We start from the raw sequence: 19,072 nt of genomic DNA on the forward strand, positions 1-19,072 counted from the left end.
AGCTCTATTGGAAATATACATCACTGCGCTATCTCTTCCCTTTATAGTTTTGAGTTCGGGTTCAATTTCAGTGTGTGACGCCATGAAAGGAGTTTGATAAATGATAACTGTGACAGTGTGGTGTGTAAATGTGAATGTTAAACTACTCTCATTGCGCTTTTAATAAATGTTTTAATTCATTTTGAATAATAAAGTGAAACAAAAAATGAATACAGTGCATGAGAGCCACAAACTCTGTTCAGATTGTATGAAACTGGCTTTGACAAAACGTTCTCACTTAGTCGTTCTTATTTCTGTGTAGGTGACAGTCCTCTGTTGTAGATTCACTCTGTACATTGATAGCAAGTGAATGTTGCAAAACAAAGTATACACACTGTATACTGTTATAGTTTTTTTTATGACAATGTGCCCACAAACTAAATACAACATATTAAGTGAGACGACACGGTTCATCTCTCTTGTATTAGTGCCTTTAGAATAGTATAGCACAAAGCACTGCAGGCTCTATAGGACCCACGACTCTCATAGACTTCAGAGGTGCAGAGTGTTCCTTCAAAGTCTGTGTATGTAGACATTTATTTTGAATGGACCATGAGCATAAATTGGATCTGGAGCCACTCTGCTCCTTTGAATCCTTAAAGAACCCCTGAACAATCAACTCTCCGCTGAAACGCCTCAAACTCCATTTTTCGAGGGGTCTTAATAAAGCAACAGATGGCCCCTGAAGAGATCCAAAGTCTTGGGTTAAAATGGTCTGTTCCTGTGGAGTCAGCCGTGAGTGAGCATTTTCTGAACGAGACAGGAAATGTCATAGTGGATATTCCATAACTTGGCCATGCTTATCAATCATCTCCTCTGCTGTCTGCAGGTCTCTCCGAAGTGTGAACACGGCTTGGATGCCAGGCCTGGTGCTCAAGAGCATGTAGCTTATAGGCAAAAGAGGATGAGTCTGGTATGGTGAAGAAGACAAGGATGTAAAGCAGTCTGATGGGGATCTTGTGTGTATTTATGTGTGTGTGTGTGTGTGTGTGAGTGTGTGTGTACACATGCCTGTGTGGGTGTGAGGGAGATTAAGAGGCCATATTAAAGACACCTTGTCAAGAGTCTGCTGGTGGTGGTAGGTAGATTTGTGTCGACTTGAGGATGACAGCGGGGAGAAGCCCCCCTTCTGCGCATCCCTATACGATATAGCTGGTCAGGTCTAGGAGGTACGAGGTCATGTCAATGATGTGGTCGAGTATGCCGTCTTTCTCCTGGTCGTTGGGCATGCCATGCTCACTCTTCTCACACTGGGCCCCAGAGTAGCCGCTCTTACACAGGCACTTGTTGGGCTCCATACACACTCCTCCATTGCGGCAGGCTGGTTCACACTTGGCTAGAGAGAGCAGAAAACACAGTGGTTAAAAGTCAGGAAAGATAAGAAAAAAACAGAAGCCGGTGCTCTGTTTCATTCTGAATTTAAGATCAAATAAGTTTTTTGAATATTGTGGCAGGCATGTTGTGCATTAATGAAACATCTGTAAAGGAACAACACATGGATGTTTGTCCAGATGACAAATATTCTTAAAGGCAATCACCAATTCGGCAGAAGGGTCCCTCCCAGCCGGGGCTGCAGCAGCACTTGCCAGTAGGAGTGCAGTGTCCGTTCTTACAGTGTGTGGAACAAGCTGTCATCAGCAGCTCTGGAGGCTCCACCTGACGCTGGCACTCTTTCGGGGCATGAGGTCTGTAACAGTTGTTAGGAGGGAAAGTCAATATGTGGGCGACACAAGCGTCACATGGCATGCCGACAAATTACAGAAACTAGGGCGAGGCATTCATTTTGTACTATATTTAAATATAGTCACACCTTGATATGATAGACTTTATAATTGTGACACAAAAGCAATCCCTCAATCAAAGCCATTCAGGGAACATCATTTGTCAACATTGGTCTAAAGACAATTTCATTAACACAATCTAAAATATTGGCAGTGACATTAAATTACATTAAACTTCATTGTACTGGGACAATGAAATTAAGAAACCTTTAGATCTTCAGTCTAACGTTCTCCCATCTGAGATATTTTGGCTTGTAGACACATTACAAATAGGGGGTATATGATAACAGAATTTTAGGAATGTTTAGACATTTCACAGTAATTCCCAACTCCTGTAATTGAGACCCAAAATAGTGTTGGTTATCATTCAAGCAGTCTACTAGGGAGGGAGTACAACACATACACAAATGTTCCCTCTAAGTTAAGGGTTAAGTCTTGCCCTCTTTATTTAGATCAAGTTAAATGTTGAGTCTACATCCAATAATGACACAATGACATATTTGATCTTGAGTCACGCCACTCTTTACAATCCTGAATCCTTAAAGAACCCCTAAACAATGTACCGCCTCCGCTGAAATACCTCAACATTTTATTTTGGCAACAGATGAATCCAATAATAATGTCTGTTCTGAAAATAATTATTGCTGTAAGCAGGGTCCGATTGATTTATCAAAGGCAAGCAAAGTGCGGTGTTAAGGTGTGCAGTTATACAATAACGCCATGTTTTGATGTCATGAGATTTGTTGTTTCAATTCTACCTACTTTCTCAGACTTTGGGCCAGTTACACTACACGGCTAATCAGTGCTGTATTTGTTCTGGATACATTGGGAGAGATGCAATGTCCAAAACAGAAATGAATTTTCCAGTGTCCACAGGTCGGTTGATTGGGCTAGTAACGGATGGTTTCCTTCTTCTTGTGTCTGCTTTTAGGCACACTACGTCTACGAGTCTGCTATGAAGTTAGGCGAGCCTTACAACAACAAACATCAGTTCTTATTTTCCAGATCACCGCAGTTTCCACAGTTGCGTGCAAAATGAATCACTTTTCTTTAAAAAGCCTGCTAAGACACAAACAAAGAGCAGGGACTGGGCAAAACAAAACCCTCATTAAACTCTTACTGGCTGAGGTACACAGTAATACTATGATACTATGATTCATGGCAGTACAAATATGTTCTATTTAAACATCTAACACTTAATTTTGATGTATCATGACAGCTGTAGCAATGTGTTTACTGTAAAGCTATTTTTGAATGTTTTGAATTTTTGAAGGAAGGATCAACACATCTGCCATCATATGTTGTGTCTATGATCTCAGATGATCGGCAGGGCCTTCAGCATTTGTTGATATGTAGCCAAGGTGGGATAGCACTTGTGAAATGATGCACATTCAAAAGTATGTATTTAACCTCTGTAGCAAGTTAAATATGCATGTACATGTCGATATTTTTCAACGATTTGTCATTCATGTGTTGGCGGCTTTTCTGTATATTGTCAATTTGTGAATCCACTGTCGAAGGTGGATTTAAACTGTACAGCAGGAACAATAACTGTGTCAAGTGTGGTGCGTTTATTGTTGTGACTTGTTTTCCATAAATCCTCCATACTTGAAGAACAAAACAACGCATACATGTAGGGTTAACACAGGGCTCTTGAAGGTATAAACATGATTTGGAAAAAAAAAGACGCACACAAACACAAACATCTCTACGCCATATGTGTCAAGTCTGAACACCAAAGAGACATATTGTGATCATTCCATATTAAGACAAACATCCAGACACGCACATCAGCAAATGGGCTGAAACTGATTTATATCATATCACACTCTGCAAATCTGGAAATAATACACGTTCAAATGTGAAGCGTCTGTTAGTGCCTGTTGCCCACAAACATTTGTCTGTGTGTGCATTTGTAAAAGAGAGAGACAGGGAGAACTATGGATGTGTAAACAGTTCCGCTGTACTGAGGTAAAAAGCTAATGAGGCAACACAATTTGCTGACGGAACGACACACACTCATACACACAGGCTGGGTAACTGGACTCCTGTACACTAATGCTTCTATGAGGGCTGAAGAGCATCAGAAGTGAGGTCAGTGTGTATATATGTAATGCTTAGTCCATGGGAGAGCAGACCTCATCAATCATGGCTGGAGAGCAAATGGTCAATCAGCAGCAGCAACCAAAACTAGATTAGTTCAGGACCTACAACCAGGGTGATCATTTTGTATATTAAATCGTAAAGCAGCAATGTTTAAAATGTACGGTATTACAGACACATATAGCTAACTGTGCATTCGCTCTTACAGCGCTCAGTATTCCGCAGTCAGGGAATTTTAATCGAGTTTGTTGAGTCACACCTGTTCTGACCTTCAGTAGTCGTGTAAATATAATATTTGTTTTACCTATTGTACAGGAATTACTGTGTGGGAAGACACATGTTTCAGCTTTAATAGAGTCTGTCAGTTGTTAGATAAATGACTGCAACTACAATGTTGTGTGGTGATAACTGTATTTATTTGACTGTGCTAGTGTTTACTTCCTAGTTTAAAAAATGTGTTGCAAATGTTCTGACAGACACACTGACTAATGGCACTGTGCAGTGACAATACTGTGACTGTGTGAGTTTAAGTTGCTTTAAATTTGGATGATGGAGGGCGGGGAGGGGGGGGGGGGGGGGGGTTGATTCCCATGCTCCCATCAGCACCCAACTCCAGACTCCATCCGTGCTGGCTTTTGTTGTTGCAGGCTGCATGCAGTTAAAAAAGAGCGAAGGAGGGAAGCAAACAGAAAGAGAGGGAGAAAGAGAAAGAGTAAGAGTCCCTGGAGGATTGGGGGGTGTGTAGCTAACACTGTTAATAGCAGGCAGGGGTCAGCAGCGCTACTAAACAGTCTGTACGACTGCCAGGGTGGCTGTGAAAACAGCACCTGCTGGTAGCGCCACTTGACAAAGGCAGCTGGGTCAACAGCCACTGTGGGAATTTATCAACTTTGGGAGGGGTGGTGTATGTGTGAGAGCAAGGGAGAGGGAGAAGGGTGACAGTGCTCACACATGAGGTAGTTACATGGACAGAGAATGAGAGAGAGAGAGAGAGAGAGAGAGAGAGAGAGAGAGAGAGAGAGAGAGAGAGATGATAATGACAATGACGAAAAATCTGAAATAAAACTCAGATCATGTCATAATTGAAATGAAAATAGAGTAGAAAGTACGCAAGGCATACTAGTTCAGGAATGACTGCACAGCTGTAAAGATAAGGCAAAGAACCAGGAAGATGAATGCAGGTAAAGACTGTTGTTTTGTGTTAAAAACATGCCCCCCCCCTTCTGTCCTTACATCAGGGGAAGCAGATCACTAACATATCATAACACTGACATCCATCCAAGTCTGCGCCATCAGAGCAGTGCGAATGCTCTGCCTCAGATTTGTTCCTGATCTGTTTAATTATTATGTTTGTCAGTGTGTGTGTGTGTGTGTGTGTTTAGCTTGTTGCCTCGCAGGGCCTGTTTGATTGACATGAGGTATATGTGAGAAAAGGGCTGTGGAGTGGTGTACATTGTGCGCCCTAACAATGGCTTAATCAAACGGCCCAGTGTGGTCTCTTTTGCTGTTTTGTCATCCGACTCCATTGTTTGGGGGCTTCTTTTGTAGCTTCATTCCTTGTTTTAATTGTGCAAGAAATTTACTGTGTATTGTAGGAGCCAGGGCTATTCAGTGCGACTGGCAAGCAGCTTTGTCAAGGGGAGGACCACAGCAGAGATGTAGGAAGATTTAGGAGGGATAGGAAAATAAAGAAAAGGCTTTTTTTTCTGCAGCGTGCTGGGAGCTAGCGTACCGCACGCTCACACAGGCTCACAGATGTGCATGTTCGCGTGTACGCACCACCCACACAGTGTATATCTGTACACACAAAAAAGAAAAACACAGAGCGGCACACATACAGATAAACATATCCACAAACGAGCACCCGCTGTCTCCCTCCCCCTGTACCTCCAGTGATTTGTGACTTCCATGGCTAATGCAGTTCATAAAGGAGGTCTCAGGACCCTATTCGAAGTTTGCTATGTCTTTTTAAGGTCTCTGCTCACTGTAATTCAATCAGTCCAGCCTGCAGCTGACAAAACCTGAACGTGTGAAAAGTCTTTCATAATACTGCTTTGCCTTCTACTCTGTGGAGGGGGGGCTGTAACAAATAGAAAGGCAAATTGCATTTTACACCAGAACTCTGCAGGAGGTCTGGCTCTATACTGCGTGTTACAATTAAGCTATTGCAGAGGACCAACTGTAAGAGCAGAGCTGATTCTGTCCAACTGCATCATGGATGGAGTGCAACATGTGCTTTTAAAATGACGATATGATAAACATGTAACTTTGCTATAAGACTCCCATGACGTATTGAGAATACCCAGAGGGGCTGAAACAAATCCTGGTTTTGTGCTATATCATAATGTATTTCTTTGTTAGTTTCTGTTTTGTTTCTGGCATTATTTGTACCTGGCATAAATATAATGCGCTCACTGTATAAATAATTATGTTATCAAATGCAGACTCAATGGGACTGTAAAGTAGCCGAACTTGCCCATGAATACCTTCTTACAGTATATGTGGAGAGCAAACCACAGTCAAACTAAAGTTTATAAGGGCCTCTGCTTTGCTTCATTACTTTATGTTGAATATAGTAAGTAAGATTGTTGAAAAGGAAAAGAAGATAAGCAAAAATTATATTTGGTCTCAATCAGATATGACATTATTTACATATTTTACTTTTAAAAAATCGTATTTATATGCATCTTTTGTTTTCTTTTATATCTCAACGCTTTTTTTTGTATGTAAAGTACTTTGAACCATGTTGTTGTTGAAAGGTGCTATATAAATAAACTGGCCTTCGATAAAAGATGCCCACTTTTAACCTTTGGGAACAATCTATGGTGAAGGTCCACTTACTACTGATGTAGAGCTTTCAACTGCATGTCACTGCCACAGTATAGAGACCATATGATTGGAAATATTTCTATCCAACTGTTATACCACAAACAAGCCCCGTCTTGCTCTCTGCCTCTCTCTTTCTCTCACCCACATACACCCTCACACCACACACATTCAGCATGTTTCAGAAATGCATGGTGGCCTATTTATTATTGGAGGGGTACTCCAACTGACAAACAAATACCTAGAAATGAAGTCATCTGGCCAGGACATGTTTACACAAACACTGCTGAGAGATTTTATGGCCGATGTTTCCCTGTAAGCCTTTGCCGCCCTCCCTAACAGTTCCTCTTTTCCCTTCTATGTTCCACAAACACAGTGCTAGATGCTATACTGGACCACAAAAACCACCGTACTCTAAAACAAACCTCTTTATGAGAGGGCTTTAGGGTCCAGATGTCTTCGCAGTATGGAAAAGAAAAAAGGGGAGGACCACCAGACTTGATAACGCGCTGAGGTCAGACATGTTAGCTACCCCAGTTACTCCCCCCGTCACCCCCTCTCCATCCTCGCTGTAACAAGATCATAATAACGAAGCCAGAGTGTATTAGGAGTCAAGACTCCAACACCACAGGATCCGCACAGACTAAACAAGTCCATTCGATGGTGGAAAGAATTGTTCTTTGGGAGAAATGCGTCCAGCAGTCATGCCAGAAAGCATAAATATGGAGCGAGCCACCGGGGACCCTTTGAAACATCTGTGGTGTAATTAATTGTGCTAATGCCTGGGTGGCACTGTCGTCACCCAGGAATAATCAGCTGCGGATATGTTTCTATTGTGATTCTGAGCAATGCAAATTCTCTCTCTCTCCGAGTCTGCCTCTCCTACTTTATCTGCCTCTCTTAATCACATCGAACCTCGCCTAAAGAAATGGTTTTCATTTGAGACTTTTTTTGTGCATTCATCAGTATGTTTAAAGTTGACTCGACCCACTCACTGACCTTAGCAGATGGGCCTAACCCTGCAGGATCTCACTTTATAAACTTCCTGCAAAAAAACTGATAAGAAGATAGGCAGAAACATGGGGGGGGGGGGGGGGGATTCAGCTTGAAAATGAATGTGCAATTGGTTTGAATTACAAAGTCTGCTTGTGTTTGCGGTGATTTCCTTACTGCCAGGGTAGTATATCAGATACATATGCTTATACATCCCTACTGTATCATGTGGGATGAATTCATGCCCTGTCTGCACATTTTCTTGTCTCGAGTGACAAATGTTTTTCACATGTACTTGGCTTTGCAAAAATAGTTTATAGGTCCATCCCTATCAGAATCATTTCTAATACTGAGGTGCATATGGTTAAGAACATGACACAGCGACACATACACACACACACACACATTTGAATTATGAAGTGATCCCCACACATTCCAGTTGTTTAACATAAACTAATTAAGCATTAGACTGCACGGAAAGAGATGTTTTATGCATGAGCATGTGTGAGTGTTTCTACGTGTGTTGAAATAAAGTATGTAGAAGTCTCTGTGCTTGACAACAGGTGCCTTTGTGTTTTCCTTACTCTCAGCAGACTGAACCCTCCTGTCAAATATTATGAAAATAACCAGCAGGCAATAGTTACTAAGGTGAAACATGGCCATGTTTCTGTTAGCAATGCATTACAATAACATTTTGAAATGCTACGCTTATTCTCCACTTACTGCTCAGCATTTGTTTTGGCCCAGGAAGGTGGTTATGTGATGACTTGTTGAAGGGCACAAAAGTTCTGGTGACAGCGATATGTTTAGTGTGTGTGTGGAGAGGACATGTATAGGTAGTGAGGACTTGAGTACAAAAATTAGCAAGAAAAGACGTCACTGCAGTGAAATGTGATTAACTATAGATCCATGGTTTCATGAGAGTCAGTTGCATGAGTTTCTTCTATGATATTACTGTATGTGGAATCATCGTAGTATACGACCATAAAACAAAACCAGCATGGAATTGGGGATGGTGGGCTGGTTTGCTGGAGTCTGTTTATCTTCCATGAGGGATCACTTACTTATTGAACTGACACAAAACTATATACCGCAAACGTTTACAAACAATCGATGGCTGAAAAAATATGGTTCACTCAAAGCCCCTTATCAAATGTGAAACAAACCATCCCCTGAGATAAAGAAAATGTTCTTAATGTACCTTTTAGGGTCAACCAGCTTGTAGAGTTTCCCACTGTGTGACTGCGCCATGCTTTTACTGCTTGCCAGTATGTAGACTTCACCTGCGAATAGGAACAGTCACAATGGAAAGGGGCCATCAGCACTATTTACATTACAGATTTTGAATGTGCAGCATATGTCCCAATAATCAACCTGTCTTCCATTCATGCAATACCCGTGCCAAAATGAGGAGAGGAGACAAGAGGAAGCAAGCGATGACAAGAGGACAAAAGGAGAGGACATAAGGGGAATGAGTGTGGCAACAGCTTCTGCATTACCGTACTTGCCAAAGGGCTATAAGAAAGAGTTTAACGGGGCAATTGAATACTCATGACTGGGAACCGAGCGGATAATTTAATGAGGAACAAGCCAACAAGAAAATTCCATAAGGGGACAAATTGTAAACATGTGTCTGTGGGGCCCATACTTTGGGACACAAGCCCACCCCCTCCATGATTCTTGCACCACTTGCAAATCATGATCAAATGCAGGGATCTTTAAATACCTTCTCAAATAATAACTCCAAAACCTGGCAAGAACTGTGATTAAACATTTCGGATGGCTGTGTGAGTGAGCCACATCATGTGTTCATGTTAATCAGAAACACCAGAGCTGGCAGTTAATAATTCTGTGTGTCTCTGGTGGGGGTCCAGCTGGTAAAATGTTCTGTATCATATTAGTCTGCTCACCTCAGCTCACCCTACCTTATCTTAACGCTGCAGTCCCCCCCCAGGTAAACAGTAACACATCTCACTACCCATGCAAAACATTGCATTGTAGGTGGCCCTAAACACAGCTCATAAATGGGTCTTTTGGAGTAGCATTGCTATCTTATGGAAATGACAATTAATCCAAAAGGAAGTACGCGCTCTTTAATATCCTGTTGGGAATGCGCCATTGAGGTAAGCACGGCATTAGTTCCCCTGTCGATTTGAGTGTTACTCCTTGTTGGCTGGGGTATTCAAATTGTTCTGGATTTTAAATCATGTTCTTATGCATTCCACTGTGTTAGTGCAAAACATTACAAACACATTTTTGAATAACCAACTGGAAAATTCCTCAACGTGATGTTAACATGTGCACCAATGATAAATATACAACAAAATGACTCCGAGCCATGATTTTTCCATAGTTTTGCCATCCGTCATCTGAGGCCAACAAGCCTTCAAGGGTTCATGTTGTAAACCCCACAAGGGATTTCAGAAAATATGTTAACACATAACTGTCACTAAATGTGGATGTAGGGAGGAAGAACAAAACAAAGGCAGAGAGAAATGAGAAAGAGCGCTCGAATGAAATGTCTGAGAAAGAGATAGATAATCTGCATAACTGTGTCGGTTTCTTATCATTGCCCTACTGACCTAGTTCATCCTCTCCGAAACCCAAGATGTGTCCCACAAGCATGAAGCCACAGGAGCCAGCTGAGCCCAGACACAGAGCTTTCTCCTGCCACTGTTCACCACTTGCTGATGTTGACAATGTAGACTTCTCGAGGATCCGCAGGTTACTGAGACAAACAAAACACACAGAGTAGTTTTAATTACTACAATCATTACTCAAGTCAGTTTATCCCCCCAGGATACTGTTCTGTACTATACATGACATGCACTTTTAGTGCGAAATACCAAATAAATCATTTGCCGCAGTATTAGGCACATTGCAGTTGAGATCTGGAAACAGGGAAAACTTTTACTTCATGTAACACGGTTCATTGACCCATCATCCTTTTCCACCCCCATGTCTCATATGGTGTTATTTAAGACCTCAGCTTTTAGTTACAAAACAAACTTCATGCTGGAGCCTTCACTTAGCCACAACAGTATGCCCTCAAATTGTAATAAGGCCCAAAATTAACCGACCACACATTGTTTTAAACACAGTGCCAACTCCTGATAGTGTACTCGCCCCCTGCTATTTACTTCCTTTGTTTACTCAAGCGTCAGTGTTTTACATCAGCAAAGTAGGATAAATTACAAACCAAAGAAAAGTGTGAACAGCACAGAGCAGGATGTCTAATCTCCATTTACACTGAATGGGCCGTGACGAAGTGGTGACATTAACATAGAACTTGTTTTCACCCACGTGGATGGAACTTTGTGTTTACTTTGGCACATGCCGATGCAAGGAACAGATTTTCAGTTGGAGAAGAGAAGAAAGTGTCACGTGGATCTCAATAGGGCTTAAGATGTTTGTCTGATAACTTATAAATCAAGTGCACTTTAACGCCAATAGGATAAAGACACTACTATGTCTTAAAAATAAAGCCAGTCAACAAGTGTGAAGGGAGTCAATCTAGATTTCACAAAAACATAGCAACTTCATTTTCAGTTCATCAGTACTGTTTCAATAGACCTTTTTCACAGCAGATATTTTGACAGGAAAAGCACAGCTGAAATTGATAACGATAATGATGGCTCAGTTACATTAAGTGTCCCAGTAAGCTATGCCAGTGAGCCAGAAAGCACAATACCTCCCCTAAGTGGAATGCATCCATCATTAATGTTATCAAATACACCTCTGCTTTTCCTGCAATGACATGTCTGCTGGGAAAAAGGTCTACAGTCAGTTCTTTTTCATTCTTACCCATTTTTATCTCCAAACACATAGCTGCCATAAAGCCTTCTAGACTGGCAGCCTCTGTAGATGAAGCCCCCCACGGGTGGTGCTCCTCCACTGGACTGCAGGTCATAGCCAGAAGGCTCATTTTCTGGGGACGGATAAGGAGGCAAAAGGTGTGATTTAGGGCACTGCCGCCTGCATGCAACACTCGTAGACAAAGTCTTATGATAGAGGCAATCTAAACCATGTATTAATCAGGTAATCCATCAATCTGCATCCTGCATCCCAGTGGTTACAAGCTACTAATTTACTCATAAAGTTATAATCTATTTTATAAAGTTTGTATTGAAATGAAAAAAGATTAACCATGTTTACTGAATTGTGTAAGTATTCTATTAGACATAATGGTTGTGTGGTTCCTATTATTGAAACTTAATTCAATAAGAAACAAAAAGAGCAAAGAGCGCATCTCATTTTAAATTGTTTTCTGGATTACAGTTCTCTTGGCAAAGGGAAATATGAATGGAGGTGTGCTCTCTTTGAAAATGTATGATCCAAGACTTTGTGTGCTTATTTCCCAACTGTACTCACTTTAGAGTTTCAGTAATTGGCTAAATCAGGCACCAAGCCAAGTGAGGAGTGGTCTGTGGCAAAAACCGGCACTATGAATTGGAGTGAGAGATCACGGTTGAGGGAATAATTTGGGTTGCCAAAACAACAACTCACTGTGGCAAAGATAACCAGCCATTCAATTTGAAACAAACAGCAGTCATTTTTCTTTTGTGTGTGTGAAGAGAAGAAGGCTAGCATTGTGAAGTTGCTGCTGTTATTGATTATTATCTCAACGTGAAAGGAGCAAGGCCCCTCTCAGCTGTGTTTTGAACAATGCTAAACCATCATCTCGACAGTTATTGTTTTTGACAGCTTTAAATCGTATTTGTGGACACAATCTCACATTCCCTTGGCAAATCCACACTCCACAAGGGGGAAATCTTTCTAGACCACATCATTTTTACATTCAACCCTCACTGTCTCTGCACTCAACCCGGGGTGTTTTCTGAACGTGTTGCCAAAACACCATGTTCTTACAAAATGAAAGACATTCGTAAAAACAGATGTTATTTTCAGCCGAATAAATCTGAAAGATTATCCAAGAGGTCAATGTATTTTTATTTCTTTCTCAAGACATAATGCCATCAAACAAAACAAACAAAACACAATATTAACATTGCAAAATGATTAACTCTTTCCAAACTTAAAAAAAATGATAAATATTTTTTAAACATTTTTGGAAAATCTCATGGAAATTCTAACTCACCATAATCTTTCCCCTTAGTGATCTCCAGTATTCTTCCTGCTGATGTGTTTTTGCCACTGGCATCCGTACAGATGATCAGGAGACTCCCATTGTCGGTCTGAAGCCGATCCACTGCACACCTACAGAACAGAATATAGGATGAATACAGGAGACACAGGCAAATCCATGACACCTACCAACAACAAGGTGGCAAGTTGGCAGTCTGAGTTTATGAAACCCTTTCATAGAAACAGCAGAAATAAAACAGCACATTAAGATAATTGCTATGTAAGCTACACATTTTTGAGCAAACGTTTTGTGTCAGTCGTACAGTAGCAGCCTGATTTTGAAGAGTGGATCTCTTTTGCCAGGAACAGCTGTTTAGTTCTTCAGTGTGACTTTGCTGAAGTTTCTCATCGAATGTTTCACTCACCTGCCTGGGTCATGAAATCCATGAGCAAAGATTTCAGGTGGCTGGTTGGTGCTGTTGAAGTACGGATTGTTCTGCGGTATGGAATAAGGTGATGTGCAGCAGTCTGTGTCCACATCTACCCTCAGGATGGACCCTGTGAAATCACTGCATTCAAACACACAAAAAAAATACACCTTCACGATTGTGGGAGCTAAAAGGATTTAATCTTGGGGCACAAACACCAGCACTCAACCATTTATAGTATGATTCTAATGCTGCATACACACTACGAATGACAAAAGCAACAAAGCTGCCAAGTGTGTTGCTCAAGCGCTAGTTGACGTAGTTATTGTTGTTAAATAGCACTGGGAAATGACCAGATGTAACAGACCAGAGTCAAACAAAAACATGTGATTGGTTGACGCTTCACTGCGAAATTGGAGCGCTGAAAAAGGTTGACACCAGCTCAAGTTTGATTTGTAGCGCGTCATGCCCATCATGCAGCGACAAGTGTATGGGCGTCAGTTTGTACCTTCATGTCACCAGCCTCAATTTGAATTGGCTGTTGCTTTGTCGCATGTAGTGTGACCGCAGCATAGGACCTCTGATCTCACCTGAGCCCATCCATTTCCTCCATGTCATCCAGGGTGATCATGCCATCTCCCAGGACGATGTGCAACAGGCCATCGGGGCTGAACAGAAGTTGACCACCAAGGTGCTTCCTGTGCAGCTCTGCCACTTCCATCAGCACTCGGACAGTCCGGGTGTCCACCTGGTTCGGGTTTTTCCTGAGGAAAATGTTAACACGTCATTGTCACTGGGTTTCTGTCACAGGGTGCAAAAATATAATACATATGTAACTAATACATATCAGGAGCATGTACAACATTTCTATACCTACTGTAAATGCTTTCACACAGTGTCATAATTATTCAAAAGTATACACTGTGTCAGGGTCTTGGTAAGTAGCTTTTCTACACAGTCGGCTCTTGATTGGGGTAAAAGCCACTGAAGAAATGCAATGTAATGTTTAAATAACCTGCATAAGACATCATTTGAAAAGTACTCTCTAATTACTTGAAGGAATAATTGTGTTGGTGTATAAAATAACACCAAGGCATAGATGAGAAATGCTGACAAGACCAACGAAACTAAATCTAACTTTAAATAAATGAGTTTAAATAGTTTGTTGTCTGGAGACATCTAGTCTAAAGCTGTGTCTTAGTAAGGCAAAGACAGTGGGTGGAGATGTAACACAGGATTCAAAATGTTGCACAAGTTCTAGTGCAAAGTGAGGATTTGGCTTCACAGTATCAGCAACAAATATTTCATGATGTGTTATTTTGGGTCCTGCAATTTTTAAAAAGCACCTTGCCAAAGAAAGAAAAATGACTCTTTAGCTATCATTGCTCTATTGGACCCTCAAATTAAGGTCTATACGCTGTAGTCACCAAGACTGCGTGCCAAGACAATAATTAAGATGACATAATTAAGTTAAACTTACAACTGTGATTATGCAAATTGAAATGTAACACTTAAACACGTTCGTGAGAGAAGATTGTTGTCTAAATTATAGGTCATTTTGAAGGGAGTGTGAGGTATCGCCACAGCAAAAGGCATGCGTCGCTATCATAACAAGAGCGTTGCAAATGAACGCCCAGATTACTCTGTGTGCACTTGAAGCTTTCATATTTGCTGTGGTTGTTATGGTCTCAGGCCAAAAATGTGTTCCTTCAGGGTTTTGTGATCAGACCTTTTTCACAACATCCAACACATTTCAATTTCAACCGATTCTTAATGCTCTTATTGCATTTGAAAAGCTTCCAATTTGTAGAAATCGAACCATTTGAATTTTTGAGCAGTGAAATGAGAGCATGCACTGAAAAGCAGATTGTGGGAATCTTTACCAATAGTCATGCATCGCTACAAATTACGACTGACCACATTGTAAACTGTCCGGTATTTTTCAGTGGTAAAGTAAGTGGGCTAAGGCTTTGCATGAAGCAATGCATGTGTCCACGCTATATTAATCACCAATAGTTAATCGGTCAGTTAAATGTTGTCCAGACTGTGAGGCAGCTGAGGTTTTGGTTTCCTTTCAGGCAGTGAACGGCCCATATTTAAGGTAGATTTGGCACACACTTCTCCCATTACCTCGAAACGGTGTATTCAACCACACGGAGAATGTGGTCGTGTGGTCCGATTGCCCAACGCTCTTGGTTGGTGGTGTAGGAGACGTAGAGCTTGCCATTCTTCTTGTAATTGGGGTGGAATGCCAGGCTTAGCAGGCCCCTTTCATCTCCGCCCTGCAGTCAGATGAGAAACACAAAAGATCCAGCAGTTAATTATGTCCCTCCTTGGCTTCTGCTCGGCTGTGTGGGGTTGGAATCACCCCCCTCGGTCATCTTCATCATCACCAAGACCACTACATGCCACCCCTACACACCCATCACCCCCCACCTCTTCAATTCTTCAACCTCTCTAATCCCCCCCTTTTTTTTATTTATCCATCACATTCCCTTTCACACCCCTGCTATTCTCCCATTCTCTCTTTTTCTACCCTCGCCTGTTTCACTTCACACCTTCACCAACCTCCTTGAATATACCATTACCAACCATTATAAAGCATTTGACTCTGGGTAGAGCTGCACCTCCTCTACAAACCCCCGCCTTCGCCCAGTCCTCTCTGCAGCCTGGTTATGTGCGCTTGTCCACAGGGTCGGGGGGCCCCTGTGACGCCCAGGCCCTCCCGGTGGCCTCCATTGTGCAGTGATTTGTGTGTGTAATCTTTGGGGGATATCCGTGAATGCTACGCTGAGTGGCTGAAAGAATTTATTAGCTCACTCACAGTTCATAGAGAGCACTAAAGTGCAGAGTGCTTCAGTCCGTGCTTTTTGCTCCCCATCCCCTCGCTCTTTCCTGGTTTACACAAAATCCATGCAAAATTCAAGGCTTGGGGGGGTTGAGGGAAGGAGGATGGGGGGGGGGGGGGGGGGGGGGGGGGGCAAAAAGCTGCCAACTCCCACTGTCTTGGCAACATGTTTAGAAAACATCTAAATTGCTTGTGTAATATGTAAACCTTTGTCTCACCCCGGAGGCAGCTACATCAGTTGTCACTACCATGGTGGTCCTCCCATCATAGTTAGCTGTAATAATCAGCTACAGCATTTCATTCCCTCGGCAAGACTAGCCTGGTCGCCCCTTTTTTATGTTGTACTCTCCCTCACTATTTCTTCTTGACAAAAGAATGAGCAGAATGCAAGGCTTAGGTGTGAATAATGTTTATAAAGTGGTCCCTGTGTGGTTGTATCTCTCTAAAACAGCTCGATTCTTTTTAAAAAAAAGAATAATAGTGAGCATCATGCAGAGAAGTTATCTCACTCATGGCAAACAAACTAGTATCACGTCTACAATTAACACAGCCGTCTCATCCTTAAGGTATTCCTTCTTAAAATAGTAAAAGAACGGAATTCAGATCAAAACATGTGGATTGATTTGAACACAAGTGGGAGGCTCTGGATAGGTGTAGTCTGTGTCACAGGCCAAGTAACACACACATCATAAAGTGGTGTACTGAATCTTGTAGTTCTGTTTGGACTGAGTTAGACTTGGCCCAGTCAAATGCAGCAGTGACATAGGCCACATGTGAATGAAAGAGATGACTCTCTCCAAAGAAATGTATCTGAAGCACAAATGAGCAACAACAGAGACCCACATGATAAGCCACAGGGGTTCTATTAAGCTGAATATAAAGTGAAATGTTGTGAAAGTTGACAAATAAATCTCCACCGCAAAAGGCAGAAATTTACGAGTACTACTAAATGTCAGATCACTGAAGTCAAATAAAAAAGGAGTTAGTGAGACTGGATACAGCACACTGCACAGCTGGATGTTAGTGAGAGCCGAGGTGACTGCACTTTGCAAAAGAATGTCAAAAGGCTTCATCTTGGGAAGAGAAATTCTCAACCTCACCTTGAAATGCTGGATCCATGTGTTGGATTTGGGGATGCAGTGACCCACATCCCCAAAATAAACTTGCCATAGGGAGTGGGTCAAAGACCGCAATTCCAAAGAGGCCTAGATCCGGAGTCAAAGGAGGACCACCATGATACACAGTGGTGAAAAGGGCTTAAATATTAGCTCCCTTGCTAATGACTAGCTCCTTCAGCAGCAGGCGAACAGCAGAGTTGGCACTGGAGCCATAAGAAACAAACACTGCATTAGAAAGTCTTTCACTGCAGAGTCAATCCAAGGAGGTACCTTGATTAAAAGAAGACAAAGTGCTAAACACTGATCATGCTAAAACGGCTGCCAGGGCTGCAATAGGCCGGATAGTCTTGGCAGGGTTTAGAAATCAATATCCTGTAGGGACAAGCTAAACTGCAGGTTTCACATATTGTCAGCTGCAAAGTGAATTTTCGGGGATTCAGCTTCTACATTGCGGATTTAAAAGCCAAGATTAGATTCAGCAGTTGTGTTAGGGATGTTTGCCTTGTTTCATAGTATTTATCAACTACAACAGTACAGTACAATGTGTGGACTTTGGTACCATGCTGTGTAGTGCGGTATACTGTTCACCTTCAGTAGATGTATGGATGAGGGACAATTTAGGGGTAAGCTGCAAAATTCTCTGTTTTATGACGAGCACTTAACCCTCATATTAATAATAATATACCTGCATAATTTCTTAACAGCAGAGGTTAATGTTGCTGATTATAATGCCATCTCCAAACCTCAAACTGTACAAATGACTGTTGTGTCGAGTTAAATCACATTCCCTCCATTTCTCCCTTTTTTTTATGACTGCCATCATTCTTCAACATCCAGGCAGGGGGCTCTGATTGAATCTCTCATGAATTATTATCTCTTCATTTTTCACAAACACCTGCCTCTGCATTCCTCTTTTCCCTCCAAGTGTTCTCTTGGGGCTCTGGCTTTGGCACTGTCAAAGTGTTGGCGTCGCTCCACAGAAAGCTGGGAAAGTGTGGTGCAGGGATGAGGAGCGGTTGTTATCTCACATCTCACGGTGCATTACATTGAATGCTGGTCCTTTCTGAGTGGCGGAGGCAGCGACACACACACACACACACACAGACACACACACCACGCTACATTTTCCAATTCTGCAGGGGCAGCTGTCTTTGAGTCCTAGTGACGCACCTGTTGGCTCATGCATTGTTACCCTGAATCTTTTGATCCTTCCTCATTGGCTCGTGTGCATTCCTCCACCAAAAGATATTCCACATGAGTTGATTAGAGCAAAACAATGTCCACGCCCTTCACTCAAAGACTACCTGCACCATCTACGCTCACACCCCCCCTCACACACAGAGAATGTGAAGTATTATCTGCTTTCCCCTTGTACAATGGGAACCAAATCTCCACTGCTACTCCTCCACCTGTTTATACATAAATCCTGTGAAAATTTCATAGCAATTTCATGACACATTAATCTTGCCACTAACCAAGAATAAGATATAATCCATTAACCGGGCCATAAAGTTCATAGAATAGACTCTTTTTTTGCCGACTGTAACTGTTATATTTGTTAACATCTTTCACTAGCAGGCGTCCCACCGTTAGAGGATAATTGTGAGATCATTATGAGTTATAGTGAAGATGAGGCCACTTATTTTAGTCCATATGAGAGCAGCCCTGGGCCTCTGATGGCCGCTGAGAATGCAGAGCAGCTGTCAGCGGAGCAAGGAAAGAAAGAATAACATGCTGTGACTTATTTGTTTTAACAGTGAAATACTTTATTGCAGGCCCCCTCGTCCATGTTACACAGGCTAATACATGTCAGTGGACTGTCAGTTTTGGGATGCTGCTCACAGATGTCTG

General features: G+C 42.0%; 1 protein-coding gene across 1 annotated transcript in view; it reads right to left on the reverse strand.

Moving 5' to 3' along the window:
- Nucleotides 1-1,178: 1,178 nt before the first annotated feature.
- hhip (hedgehog interacting protein) overlaps nucleotides 1,179-19,072 on the reverse strand; it is a gene marked incomplete at both ends in the record, with an annotated part of 31,339 nt that continues 13,445 nt past the window's right edge. Inside the window, 9 exons of the mRNA XM_079159055.1 lie at nucleotides 1,179-1,375; nucleotides 1,578-1,726; nucleotides 8,944-9,025; nucleotides 10,325-10,470; nucleotides 11,547-11,670; nucleotides 12,841-12,959; nucleotides 13,253-13,396; nucleotides 13,846-14,019; nucleotides 15,386-15,537. Of these exons, the coding sequence (XP_079015181.1) occupies nucleotides 1,179-1,375; nucleotides 1,578-1,726; nucleotides 8,944-9,025; nucleotides 10,325-10,470; nucleotides 11,547-11,670; nucleotides 12,841-12,959; nucleotides 13,253-13,396; nucleotides 13,846-14,019; nucleotides 15,386-15,537 (1,287 nt within the window). The remainder of the gene's footprint in view (nucleotides 1,376-1,577; nucleotides 1,727-8,943; nucleotides 9,026-10,324; nucleotides 10,471-11,546; nucleotides 11,671-12,840; nucleotides 12,960-13,252; nucleotides 13,397-13,845; nucleotides 14,020-15,385; nucleotides 15,538-19,072) is intronic.

The sequence above is a fragment of the Pholis gunnellus genome (assembly GCF_910591455.1).
Source record: "Pholis gunnellus genome assembly, chromosome: 5".
In the NCBI taxonomy this organism is placed as follows: Eukaryota; Metazoa; Chordata; class Actinopteri; order Perciformes; family Pholidae; genus Pholis; species Pholis gunnellus.